Below are 13,662 nucleotides of genomic sequence, written 5' to 3' on the forward strand. Positions count from 1 at the left end.
ATTTCCACAAACTTCGCTCAGTGGAAGAGAAGCTAAAATAAGCGAATACGTGTCTTGGTGTATCTGTAGATACTCGCAAGTTTCTGAGGAAATGACAGTCAAAGTTTTCGACCTAATTTAAATGCATTTTAGCTTGAGATCAGCTCATCCCGACTGGTAGTACAGTGTCTAGTGTCGCAGACTTTCTCTTTCGTGTCCCGTGTTCTAAAGCCGATTATTGTTTGATTTGTCATTTTTTTCCTTTCATTTATCTACCCATGCCCGAAGAAGGTTACTATACGAACGTTTCTTATCAAGTTACGGGGTACAGGTGCGATACATTTATTGTAAAATTATAACTGGGGTTCACTTATATATATAGGGTGTTACAAAAAGGTACGGCCAAACTTTCAGGAAACATTCCCCACACACAAATAAAGAAAAGATGTTATGTGGACATGTGTCCGGCAACGCTTAATTTCCATGTTGGAGCTCATTTTAGTTTCGTCAGTATGTACTCCAACGAGATCAAATTGTAAATTTTCACAATCAACATGTGTGGGCTGACCTGAATCCGTACGCAATTGTGCAATCACGTCATCAACACAGGTTTTCTGTGAAAGTTTGGGCAGGCATTGTTGGTGATGTCTTGATTGGGCCCCATGTTCTTCCACCTACGCTCAATAGAGCACGATATGATGCTTTCATACGGGAAACTCTACCTGTGCTGCTAGAATATGTGCCTTTTTACAAGTACGACACAACATGTGGTTCATGCACGATGGAGCTCCTGCACATTTCAGTCGAAGTGTTCGTACGCTTCTCAACAACAGATTCGGTGACCGATGGATTGGTAGAGGCGCACCAATTCCATGGCCTTCACGCTCTCCTAATCTCAACCGTCTTGAATTTCATTTATGGGGGCATTTGAAAGCTTTGTCTACGCAACCCCGGTACCAAATGTAGAGACTCTTCGTGCTCGTATTGTGGACGGCTGTGATACAATACGCCATTCTCCAGGGCTGCATCAGCGATTCCATGCGACGGAGGGTGGATGCATGTATCCTCGCTAAAAGAGGACATTTTGAACATTTCCTGTAACAAAGTGTTTGAGTCACGCTGGTACGTTCTGTTGCTGTGAGTTTCCATTCCATGATTGTGATTTGAAGAGAAGTAATAAAATGAGCTCTAGCATGGAAAGTAAGCGTTTCCGGACACATGTCCACATAACATATTTTCTTTCTTTGTGTGTGAGGAATGTTTCCTGAAAGTTTGGCCGTACCTTTTCGTAACACCCTGTATATTTGTGTGTGTGTGTGTGTGTGTGTGTGTGTGTGTGTGTGTGTGTGTGTGTGTGTGTGTGTGTGTGTATAGATGGTATTTTCTCGGTTTATAATCTTTTTAAATTCTCATATTGTTATATTTCATTCTTAATTCTAATATGTCTTAATTTTATGTTTGTTCTTCAGGATGATTGGATGCATTCCAGTGGATGATACCCATCGTAGAAACATTGTAAACATAGACATTCGTCACAGCACGAGTATCGCGTGGAGGCAGATTTGGCACAGTGACATTACTTCGTTTGAATTTCACTCTGGGAAGAAACATCTTTCACTTAGCTGTAGATTTCACGCGTTGGCAATAATTTTGCGGGAAAGCACGTATAATGGATAACTTTTCGGAAAACACGTGCTTGTAACTGACTGTGAATCAAGATACACTACAGGAATTTCACGGAAAACAATTTCAAATAATTTTTCGGACAATTTATTATTTTTTATTTTATTTAGTTCTTTCGCCAGACATACAATTAGTAGACGAATAAGGACAGTCATTTCAGTACACACTGGAAAACATCCGTGTAGCGATCTTCTACGGACATGGGTAGATACATGGAAAATCAAAATAAAAATAAAAATGATTATTGGGTTTCGAACACGGGGCGCAAAAGTATGAAGCCGTGACAAAAACCACTGCGCCACCACTTCGACCGAATTAATTAATCGCTAAAAGTCACATAAAGTACCTTGAAAACTTTGAGCTCCGTTTTCTCAGAAATGGTCAAGCATCTACGGATAAGACAAGACAATTCGCTTATATTGATCCGTATATCACTGAGCGAAGTCTAGGAAATGTGGTCTCTTCGTTTGATGGATGATACAACTACATCATTGCTGCTACAGCTCTCTACCAGAGGTCATCAATCGTAGTGGCTGGCAAGTGGATCCGTGACACTCTCTCGGCATGACCTGCTATTGTCGCTGGGTGAAAGATCTGGAGAATGTTTTGGTCAGGGCAACAATCGAACACGCTCTGTATCGAGGTAGATCGCCACAACATGGGCAACATGTGGTCTTATGTTCCTTTGTTTTTAGATGAGGTCACGGAGAAGTCAAAGATGGCCCACAGCAACATGCTGGAACCGTATAGCGATTAATAATGCAATCTGGCAACGTTCGTTCGTTCTCGGAGCCTCCACACATTGACACATCCATCGTGATGAGGGACAAAAAGCTGGCACTCGTCTGAAAACCAGATGTGGTGTAGTTCCTCTCTCTAGTGTTGTCGTTGGGCACACAGGTGCCTGCGTCCCTCTGACAGTTGCCACGTCAAGAGAATCTGCAACAGTTTTCGCTTTGTTGACAGTCTGTGGTGGTCTAGAATCCTTCCACAGTCCTTTTGCATATTTGTCTTGCTGTGAACAAGTCCGTGTCCTACGTAAGGGTGCGTGACGTGCCTTTAAGACGCTGGACAGGCGAGCGAACGACGTCCATCCTATCGGGCGCTAGTTGTTTGGGTTCCATTGACATTATACATGGCGTTGAGTATGGTTCTCGTGCACCTATCGATTCTACACTCGAGCGACAGTGACACGAGGGCATTTTTTTCCAAGATCAGACTGGTCGTGGAATGGAAACCACAGCCAAAATTTTAAAAAAATTGCTACAGTTAGATACACTTTCCAGCTACTTCTTTGTCATAGCGTGGTACCAACTTTTCAATACACCCCGTCATGGAAGGCAGCAGCTTGTGCTTTCCCCCAATTCTCTGTACTGATAGGCCTTTCACTGTCTGTGCCAAAATGACGCCCTCATAGCCAGCGGTCCATGTGAGTGAAGAGATGAAAATTAGAGGAATCCAAGTCTGGGTTGTATGGTGGGTGATAAAAATACTTGCCATCGGAAACGCTGCAGGAGCATGGTTGTTGTAGCTGCAATGAGCGACCTAGCATTATAATGAGAATGGAAAATGCTGATGACAACATCACTCTTCGCTTGTTCTGAACTGCCCTTAGCACACGATTTTCTCGAATCGACAGATCCAGTCGCTGTGCAAGATCACCGGTTGACACTCACTTTCTTCTCTGACCACTTGCAGCAGGAACGTCTGTATTTCCTTCTTCAAAGTTCCTGCAGCATTGCCGCACTTCATGGTCACACTTGACAGTGACTTTAAGTGGGCTGCATGAAATCAGGCGTAGCTTCTCACTATGAAGAAATCGAATAAAAGCACACACAACACTCTTGGCGGGATATTCATGCCTACACCATCCGGTAATAAGTGATTCAAATGACCGGTGTACCTAATGTTCCTTATGTAACAAGAAAAGGCATAGATCCCGAAGAACAGTGCTAACCGAAAGAACGGTTGAAACAAATCATGCACTGTAGCTGGCCAACGTTCTGAATAAGTAATTGAAATTGTATGGAATTTTGATTTCAGATTAACAATTTTTGATCGCCAGCTCGAAAGTGAGCAAAAATTGCCAACTGTTAATGACTGCATTGACACTGAAATCATGTAATAATTAAAAGTGTGTTGTAAAGCAGTAACGATACAAAATGTTCGCCGGCAGCTGTGGCCGAGTGGTTCTAGGCGCTTCAGTTCGGAACCGCGCTGCTGCTACGGTCGCAGTCTTGAATCCTGCCACGGGCATGGATGTGTGTGATGTCCTTAGGTTAGTTAAGTGTAAGTAGTTCTAAGTCTAGGGGACTGATGACCTCAAATGTTAAGTCCCATAGTGCTTAGAGCCATTTGAACCACTTGAACAAAATATTCACACGTGAGTCTGAATAAAAGGGAAATATGAGAAAATGATTTAAGTTAAACTGCCGGAAAAAAATTTGTGCACCTGGAAAGACGACGTAAATTTTGATCTGTGTCGGCACAGGCCACCTGGGGTATAGTAGATGTACTGGTGATGGTTTGAACGTCTTCCGCCAACAGCTAGCGTAGTGGAATATCTACCACAGCGCCGTCTGTGTCTATCCTTTAATAGTAATGCTCAGTGTGGCGTAAATGTATGAAGCAAGCGGGCAACCATGCCGCAAAAAGGCACTCGTGCCTCCCACAGCTAACTGAGCGAGTTCGGAAGGTGTCAAATTTTGGGTTTTGGACTGGCCGAATGGTCCTTTCGGAGACTTTCCACACAAGTCTGACGTGCTGCGTCTGTTGTGCAACGATACTGATATCAGTGGTCACGCGACATTCTCACACCTGTAGCGAGGTTCAGTACGTCCACGCAGTACAGATGCGCTTCGGGATCGTCGTATTGTAAGGGCACAGTGGCAGGTCGTAAATCTACCATAGCACAAGTAAAAGGGTTTGTGACTCCAGACATGTCAACACCACCTGTAGCCAACAGATTATCACCAGTGGAACTACAAGCGTACGGAACTGTAGCCCGTCTTCCACTCACGCCAGAGCATCGGCGTGAACTCTTTGACTAATGCCGTCAGAAAGATTAAAAAATAGCTGCATTTCACTGCGCTCTAGCACCGATACGAAAATCAGTCTCGACTAGTGCCATACACGCAGTCGCAGCGTTCCGTCCCGGCGCGGCTTCAGCTACGGTTCTAGTTTCATTGTTGCGTTTTAATCCATGACTATCACTTTTTGCGAAATTTGATAAATTTTAAAGAAAGGATGAGGGTAGGACTATGACGGTGGCTTGACCACTTATTATTTGCGCCAGATGAAGTAATTTAAAATTACGAAACTGGTCGTGACTTTAATAAAGTATTTACAACAGCTGCAGCGGTTTTCATTCAACATGCAAAAGTTTGGTTGTGGATGCCCGTATAACAACTGTTATTTTCAGCTTTGCAATCTGCATCTGTAGACCCTGGATTTGACGATGAACGGCTCGGAAAGTGCGGTTCATGTATACTGTGTTGGTCATAATCCCTTTTTCTTTTCAGACAAACAGACGAATTCTTCACCTGAGGGGCAGGAAGATTTCGACATTTTGGAAGAGGAAGTAGAAGATTCAATGGCTGACAGTACAGAGAGAGGTAAGTAGCGAAACTATGTAAATAGGTTTTGGTGCGTTAAAAAAAACCGTGACAGCCAAAACAGTGATACTGACAAGCAATCGTCGAATCAACGACAGTTACCAATTAGTATCTCTTCAGAATTCCAAGCCCACAATGGCAATATAGGGTATTTCAGGGCCTCAAGGACACATGGCAGGTCACACGGAGATAATTTTGTGCACAGAAACATGTTGGTTTTAACTGTAGGAGTCGCTAAGATGGTTCTTAGACTACTATTACAATTGCAACAACAAACCAACAAACCAACACAACTGTACACATCAAGATTTTACGCAATAATTTATTTCGTATTTTTAGACATCATTCACTGTTTGTATAAAATTCATTTTACGTCACACTGTATTTTGCTAATATCCATAATCTGCCTGTTTACAAAACAGGTATATCTAAGCGCGGCGCCAACTCTAATCCAGTGATTCGGTTGCCATCAAGATGTTCTGTTGTGAATAAACACTATGAACATTACAGTAATACGCTTCTAATATTAATAAAGATGATTACACCCATAGCCAACAGTGAGATGTATGATGGATCGTGTCTGCGAGCCGACTGATAAATTTGGCGCCCTACTATATGTACTATGTAACATCGTACTATTTCTTACCTCCTCGTACATTATCGATTTACAGTGCCTGTGATTTCTTTAACAAAACTAGAAGCTAATTGTATTGTAGTAATATACAAATGGCCAGTGACTGCGTGACTTCGCTTGACATTAAGCACCATAAGCGACGGCATATGCACTAGTCGACCTCTGGGAACAGCCATCCTCTACATTTTGGTAGCTCTATGAGCTACTGATTAAGATAGTATTGTTTGCAACCCTATATCCGGTATTTGATAAGTCATAGTAGGAATAGCGAGTGTCATGTGTTCTATATTCATCGTAATCTCTCTTCCTTTCAGAAGGTAATTCCGACTCTGAATTTGCCGACGATGAAGATGGAAATACAGACGGTGATCAGGAGACTGAAGAGTCAGTGAATGTAAAAAAAGAGGCAGGTAAGAGGTGAAGCTATATAAGTAGGAATTTTAGTTTTACAGTATAACCTTAACTGAAAACATTGGAGCTGATATGTAATCATAGAAATAGTCTATCAGCAGTTATCATTTTCACATTTGAAGTAATTTCGGGACGTCACCTACAAACGATAAATTACATGCAGACTATTGTTTTCGATTAAGAAGTATTTTTTTTTAAATTTATCGTTTGAGTTATGCGCATGACACCTCCATAGACGCCTATGAGTACTAGCAAAAATTATCCTTTATTTAAGTTTTTACATGCATGTTAGACTACATTTATAACACGTACTCATACAGTATGCCCTAGGACTCATTACACGCTTCACATCTTGGTACAGAGAACTGTTAACCTCGCATAAACTTAGGAGTATTCTGTTCCATACTGGGAAATACACAACTGATTCGGCCAATCACAACAAAATTTGTGACTTAAACCACACCAAAATAAAGAAATAAAAAGCATGGCTTATAAAATACGTGAACAACAAATAAGTCATGCCGATCTATCCGGGGTTCCCCAAATTAAATCTCCTGGGCTGACGCATTAGAGCTGAAGTGTGATGGGCTTCCATCATATGGGAACCAAAGTCTGCTAGCACAGCAAGTGTGATATGCGGAAGCTGATGGTAAACTGCTGTAGTTAAGCGTGCTGACGGAAGTACAAATACTGGAAGTAGTTTATCGACCGTTCTGTCACAAATGTTTACGGTAAAGCTCTGTTGGTCTGACTGAACAGCGACAAGATGTAGAGTTCACATCTTCCTTGATGTGTGAATATTCCGACCACTAAGTAAGCATCCCTGAGTAGCAAGCGCGTCTGTGTGTCATTTTTAAGACGAAATCGCGGTGAAACATCTATTTGAGTTGAAAATAGGGCGCTCGGAGTGCCTGCAGTTTCTGGAGTTGGAACACGTTTAGGTTCTACTCCTACAATACCCTCCAAATGTTTACATGACCTGTGGTCATAGCACATATATCAGAGCAAATCCTGTTTAACGTTGCGTTATTGAATCTGTGAATTAGAACACCCTCAACATCTGATGCTCTCATATCATGCCTTCCATCGCCAATATATTCAGTTTGAAGACTGCCTGCTGCTCAAAGGCGTCGATAGGTTGGCAAGAAGGTATTGTTGTTTCCATTTCTCCTAGAGTGCAGATTTGTCGATCATTGCGCTGCTATTCAGAGATTTGTTTAGATTGCCATTGCTGATTCGAGCGCGCAATATACTGGCATCTTCTAAAAAGAAAAAAATGGACTTCGATGCTTGAACTTATAGGGTAATTTAGTCGTACAATGCTAGTGTATGTTTCCTGCATCTACATACACAACTGGCCATTAAAATTGCTACACTAAGAAGAAATGCAGATGATAAACAGGTATTAATTGGACAAATATATTATAATAGAACTGACATGTGATTACATTTTCATGCAATTTGGGTGCATAGATCCTGAGAAATCAGTACCCAGAACAACCACCTCTGGCCTTGATACACCTGGGCATTGAGTCAAACAGAGCTTGGATGGCGTGTACAGGTACAGCTGCCCATGCAGCTTCAACACGATACCACAGTTCACCAAGCGTAGTGACTGGCGTATTGTGACGAGCCATTTCCTCGGCCACCATTAACCAGACATTTTCAATTGGTGAGACAGCTGGACAGTGTACTGGCCAGGGTAGCAGTCGAACATTTTCTGTATACAGAAAGGCCCGTACAGGACCTGCAACATGCGGTCGTGCGTTATCCTGCTGAAATGTAGGGTTTCGCAGGGATAGAATGAAGGGTAGAGCCACGGGTCGTAACACATTTGAAATGTAACGTCCATTGTTCAAAGTGCCGGCAATGCGAACAATAGGGGACCGAGACGTGTAACCAATGGCACCCCATACCATCACGAAAGGTGATACGCCAGTATGGCGATGACGAATACACGCTTCCAATGTGCGTTCACCGCGATGTCGCCAAACACGGATGCGACCATCATGATGCTGTAAACAGAACCTAGATTCATCCGAAAAAATAACGTTTTGCGATTCGTGCACCCAGGTTCGTCGTTTCGTTGAGTACACCATCGCAGGCGCTCCTCTCTGTGATGTGGCCATGGTCTCCAAGCTGATAGTCCATGAAGCTGTAAACGTCGTCGAGCTGTTCGTGCAGATGGTTGTTGTCTTGCAAACGTCTCCATCTGTTAACTCATGGATCGAGACGTGGCTGTACGATCCGTTACAGCCATGCGGATGAGATGCCTCTCATCTTGACTGCTAGTGATACGAGGCCGTTGGGATCCAGCACGGCGTTCCGTATTACCCTCCTGAACCCACCGATTCCATATTCTGTTAACAGTCGTTGAATCTCGACCAACGCGAGCAGCAATGTCGCGATACGATAAACCGTAATCGCGATAGGCTACAATCCGATCTTTATCAAGGTCGGAAACGTGATGGTACGCATTTCTCCTCCATACACGAGGCATCACAACAACGTTTCACCAGGCAACGGCCGGTAAACTGCTGTTTGTGTATGAGAAATCGGTTGGAAACTTTCCTCATGTCAGCATGTTGTAGGTTTCGCCACCGGCGCCAACCTTGTGTGAATGCTCTTAAAAGTTAATCATTTGCATCTCACAGCATCTTCCTCCTGCCGGTTAAATTTCGCGTCTTTAGCACGTCATCTTCGTGGTGCAGCAATTTTAATGGCCAGTAGTGTACATGCTACGCAAGTCACCGTATGGTACCGCCGGAGGATTATTGCCTCTCCACTCGCAAATAGAGAAAGGAAAGAACGACTCTCTATATGCGTTCACATGAGACCAAATTTCTCTTCACTTCGTGGTACTTACGTAAAATGCAGCTTGTCGACAGTAGAATCGCTGTACAGTCAGCTTCATATGCCGGAACTCTGAATTTTCTCAATACTGTTCCGCGAAATCAATGTCGCCTTCCCTCGAGGGATTCCCATTTGAGTTCACGAAGAATCTCCGTTACACTTGAGTGTTGATCGAACTTACATTTTCCCACATTTAGAGACATTTAGAGCCATTCATCACAAGAATTAGAAATTTTGTCTAAGACTTTTTATGACCACCAGTCACTCAACGACAACTTCCTGTGAACCATAGCATCATCAAAAATAGCAGCAAATTACTTATTGCGCTATCCATCAGATCACTTATGTATACAGAGAATAAGAGCTCTCGTATCACTCTTCCTGGGGTACTTTCAACGATACCCTTGTGTGATGAACACTCCCGCCGAGGACTAGATCTATTACTTAAGGGGTTCAAGTAATTCAGTAATATAGCGCCGGGCTGGTTACTACAAGCCATTTAAATCCTGCTACAGTATGAAATTACACAGAGAGAAAAAATGCTTGGTGATGCGGAAATATGGAGCAACAGGAAATGAAACATAAACATTGTCAAGTATGTTGCGGAGTCGTAGAGTCACCTCTGAAAAAAAATTACGAAATTAATTTTTTGTTTATTTCCGAAGTACATATCTGCAGTGCCGATACACATCGAAATCCTACCGCCACAGTACCACGGCACACTGCAAGAAATTGAAATTTTCTGGCAAATTAAAACTGTGTGCCGGACCGAGACTCGAAATCAGGCCCTTTGCCTTCTGCTTACTATTGTAAGTTACGAGCACTTCCAGAAGGCCTTCAATCGCAATATGTTTTTATAAGGCTGTGATGGTATTGGCGGTTGACGTGGCATTGCATCGGACAATGTACGAAAATCGGGAGTAAGCATCGATCATTATCAAGAACTTGGCGTTAAACAGTGGTCCGGCAAAATAAATGTGTACATGCTCCCAAGGGCGAGCACATGGTGGCCAACAAACAAATGAATGTCGGGGGCTGCCTGTTGGCTTTGGCTTGATGGATATGTTTGTGTGAGTCTTTCAATATCCTGGTTCATGCCTGGCCAGTAAGTGAACCTGTGAGCAAGGAGTTTAGTTCGGGATACCCCTCAGTGACCTTGGTGCAATAGTTGAAGGACATACTAACGTAAGCACCGAGCGAGGTGGCGCAGTGGCTAGCACACTGGACTCGCATTCGGGAAGACGACGGTTCAGTCCCGCGTCCGGCCATCCTGATTTAGGTTTTCCGTGATTTTCCTAAATCGGTCCAGGCAAATGCCGGTATGGTTCCTTTGAAAGGGCACGGCCGACGTCCTTCCCCGCCCTTCCCTGTCCTTCCCTAATCCAATGAGGCCGATGACCTCACGGTCTGGTCTCCTCCCCCAAACAATCCAACCCATACTAACGTAAAGAATATGGAATGACTTCTTGTGCGTGTCCCTAGTCGGAAACGACCAGAATTACTCCATCGATCAACAGGAGCTGATGGCGGGTATTAAAGAACTGGCGGAATGCTGCAGAAGCCATGGGAGGTTGTCGTTTTGGCCACCCATGAAGTATATGACTCCGGATTTGTTGGAATACCTCGTCGCTACCGGTTGCGTCTGCGACCCGGGAGTTGGTAATTGGAAAAGAATCTACGGCTGCTTCTGCTCCTACATCACAGAATTTCTTCTTTGTCGAACTCTGGATAGGGCCCCCATGGAAGGCGGGAGAGGGCATCAGCGTTGGCGTGCTCAGTCTTATTACGAAAGTGAATCTCATACAGGTAGCGAGCCAAAAATAAAGCCCAGGCCTGGAGGCGGTGAGCAGTCCTGTCTGATATCTTCGCTGCTGAATTGAATCGGGAGATCAGCGGGCTATGGTCTGTTACGAGGTGAAACTTTGTGCCATAAACGAAAACGCAGAATTTCTTTAATCCGAATATGATAGTCAGTGCTTCTTTTTCTATTTAGGAGTACCTGCCTCCCTGTATGCCAGGACCGCTCCAACGCTTGTATCAGATGTGTCCGTTGCAGTAACTACCTGCTTTGTTGGAGCAAAATGTGCGAGGCACGGGGCCGTCAGTAACAAGGATTTCAACTTGTGGAAGGCGCGCTCGCAAGCTGAACAGTTGCTTCTAGTGTGGCCACTAGCTGCTGACTCGGATGTGTACACGTGAACGGCTGCTATGTCGATCCACGACTCCCGTTTCTTTCTTGGGTCACTTCGAAGCTTTGTGCTATGTCCAAAGCTTCGTCTAGTGACGGGTTTTAGAGTTGAAGTGCCTTGTACAGGAAATCCCTGTTTGGAGTACCCTGGATGGTCATGTCCCTGATCATTTCTTCTGCATGTGACTGTTGCCTTTTAGGGGTAACAAAATGAAATTTTCGCCCTAAACCTTGCAGCCCTGCAGCCCATTTCTATGAGTTTGGCTATTTCTTGCACTGGTAACATGATACCCAGGAAGAAATAACATGGGTATGCCGCTGGTAATACTTAGTAACGAACGAAAATTTGAAAAGATTTATTTATTTATTGTTCCGTGGGACCAAATTAAGGAGAAGTCTCCATGGTCATGGAACGAGTCAATACATGAAATTATAACACGATATTAGAAGCAGATAAAATAAAATATAATTCAGGTAACAAATCGTAAGTTGAAATAAAGAAAATCAACAATGTACCACTGGAATTTAACTTAATTTTTTAGCTCTTCCAGTAGCTCCTCGACAGAATAGGAGTGAGCCATGAGGAAACTCTTCAGTTTAGACTTAAAAGATTTTGGGCTACTGATAAGATTTTTGAGTTCTTGTGGTAGCTTATTGAAAATGGATGCAGCAGAATACTGCACTCCTTTCTGCACAAGAGTCAAGGAAGTGCATTCCTCATGCAGATTGGATTTCTGCCTAGTATTAACTGAGTGAAAGCTGCTAACTCTTGGGAATAGGCTAATATTGCTAACAACAAACGACATTAAAGAAAATATATACTGTGAGGGCAATGTCAGTATTCCCAGACTATTGAATACGGGTCGACAAGAGGTTCTCGAACTTACACCACATATAGCTCGAACAGCCCGTTTTTGAGCCAAAAATACCCTTTTTGAATCGGAAGAATTACCCCAAAAAATAATACCATACGACATAAGCGTATGAAAATATGCGAAGTAGACTACTTTTCATGTTGAAGTGTCACTTATTTCAGATACTGTTTTAATGGCAAATAAAGCAGCATTTAGTTTCTGTACAAGATCCTGGACATGGGCTTTCCTCAACAGCTTACTACCTATCCGAACGCCTAGGAACTTGAACTGTTCCGTCTCGCTTGTAATACGCCCATTCTGTCCGATCAAAATATCAGTTCTTGTTGAATTGTGAGTTAGAAACTGTAAAAACTGAATCTTACTGTGATTTAGCATCAAATTATTTTCTACAAGCCACGAACTTATTTCATGAACTACATTATTTGATACTGTTTCAATATTACACATAAGATCATTCACTACCAAACTGGTGTCATCACCAAAGAGAAATATTTTTGAATCACCTGTAATACTAGAAGGCATATCATTTACATAAATAAGAAATAGCAGTGGCCCCAGCACCGACCCTTGGGGAACGCCCCACTTAAGTGCCCCATTGGGACTGAACATCACTACCACTCTCAATACTGCGGAGAATTACCATAAAGTAAGAGGCGAACCAATTGTGAGCTACTGCCCTTACTCCATAATGGTCCAACTTCTGCAGTAATATTTTGTGGTCAAAAGCCTTCGTTAAATCAAAGAAAACACCTAGCGTTCGCAACCTTTTATTTAATCCGTCCAAAACCTCACAGAGAAAAGAGAATATAGCATTTTCAGTTGTTAAACCATTTCTAAAATCAAACTGAACATTTGACAGCAGCCGGCCGCGGTGGTCTTGCGGTTCTAGGCGCGCAGTCCGGAACCATGCGACTGCTACGGTCGCAGTTTCGAATCCTGCCTCGGGCATGGATGTGAGTGATGTCCTTAGGTTAGTTAGGTTTAAGTAGTTCTAAGTTCTAGGGGACTAATGACCACAGCAGTTGAGTCCCATAGTGCTCAGAGCCATTTGAACCATCAGAGCCATTTGACAGCAAATTATGTCAATTTAAGTGCTCCATTAACCTTGTATATACAACCTTCTCGATAACTTTAGAAAACACTGATGGCATAGAAATAGGTATAAAATTGTCAACATTATCCCTGTCTCCCTTTTTATAAAGTGGCTTCACTACCGAGTTCTTTAATCGGTCAGGATACCGACCACTCCTAAAGGAAAAGTTACAGATATGGCTAAGTACTGGGCTATCATACATAGAAAAGTACTTCAGTATTCTGCTAGGTACCCAGTTATAACCATGAGAGTTCTTGGTCTTTAGTGATTTAATTAGTAACTCAATTTCCCCCTTGTCAGTATCATGCAGTAGCATTTCAGGTAACAGTCTC

At 43.1% G+C, this 13,662-nt stretch overlaps 1 protein-coding gene across 7 annotated transcripts in view; it reads left to right on the forward strand.

Annotated features, from left to right (window-relative positions):
• LOC126298740 (uncharacterized) overlaps positions 1-13,662 on the forward strand; it is a 374,620-nt gene that overhangs the window by 50,497 nt on the left and 310,461 nt on the right. For all 7 annotated transcript variants that reach the window (XM_049990183.1, XM_049990179.1, XM_049990178.1 and 4 more), the window contains exons 4-5: positions 5,184-5,276; positions 6,225-6,320. In XM_049990183.1, the coding sequence (XP_049846140.1) occupies positions 5,184-5,276; positions 6,225-6,320 (189 nt within the window). The remainder of the gene's footprint in view (positions 1-5,183; positions 5,277-6,224; positions 6,321-13,662) is intronic.

This window comes from Schistocerca gregaria, chromosome X (assembly GCF_023897955.1).
Source record: "Schistocerca gregaria isolate iqSchGreg1 chromosome X, iqSchGreg1.2, whole genome shotgun sequence".
NCBI classification, from domain to species: Eukaryota; Metazoa; Arthropoda; class Insecta; order Orthoptera; family Acrididae; genus Schistocerca; species Schistocerca gregaria.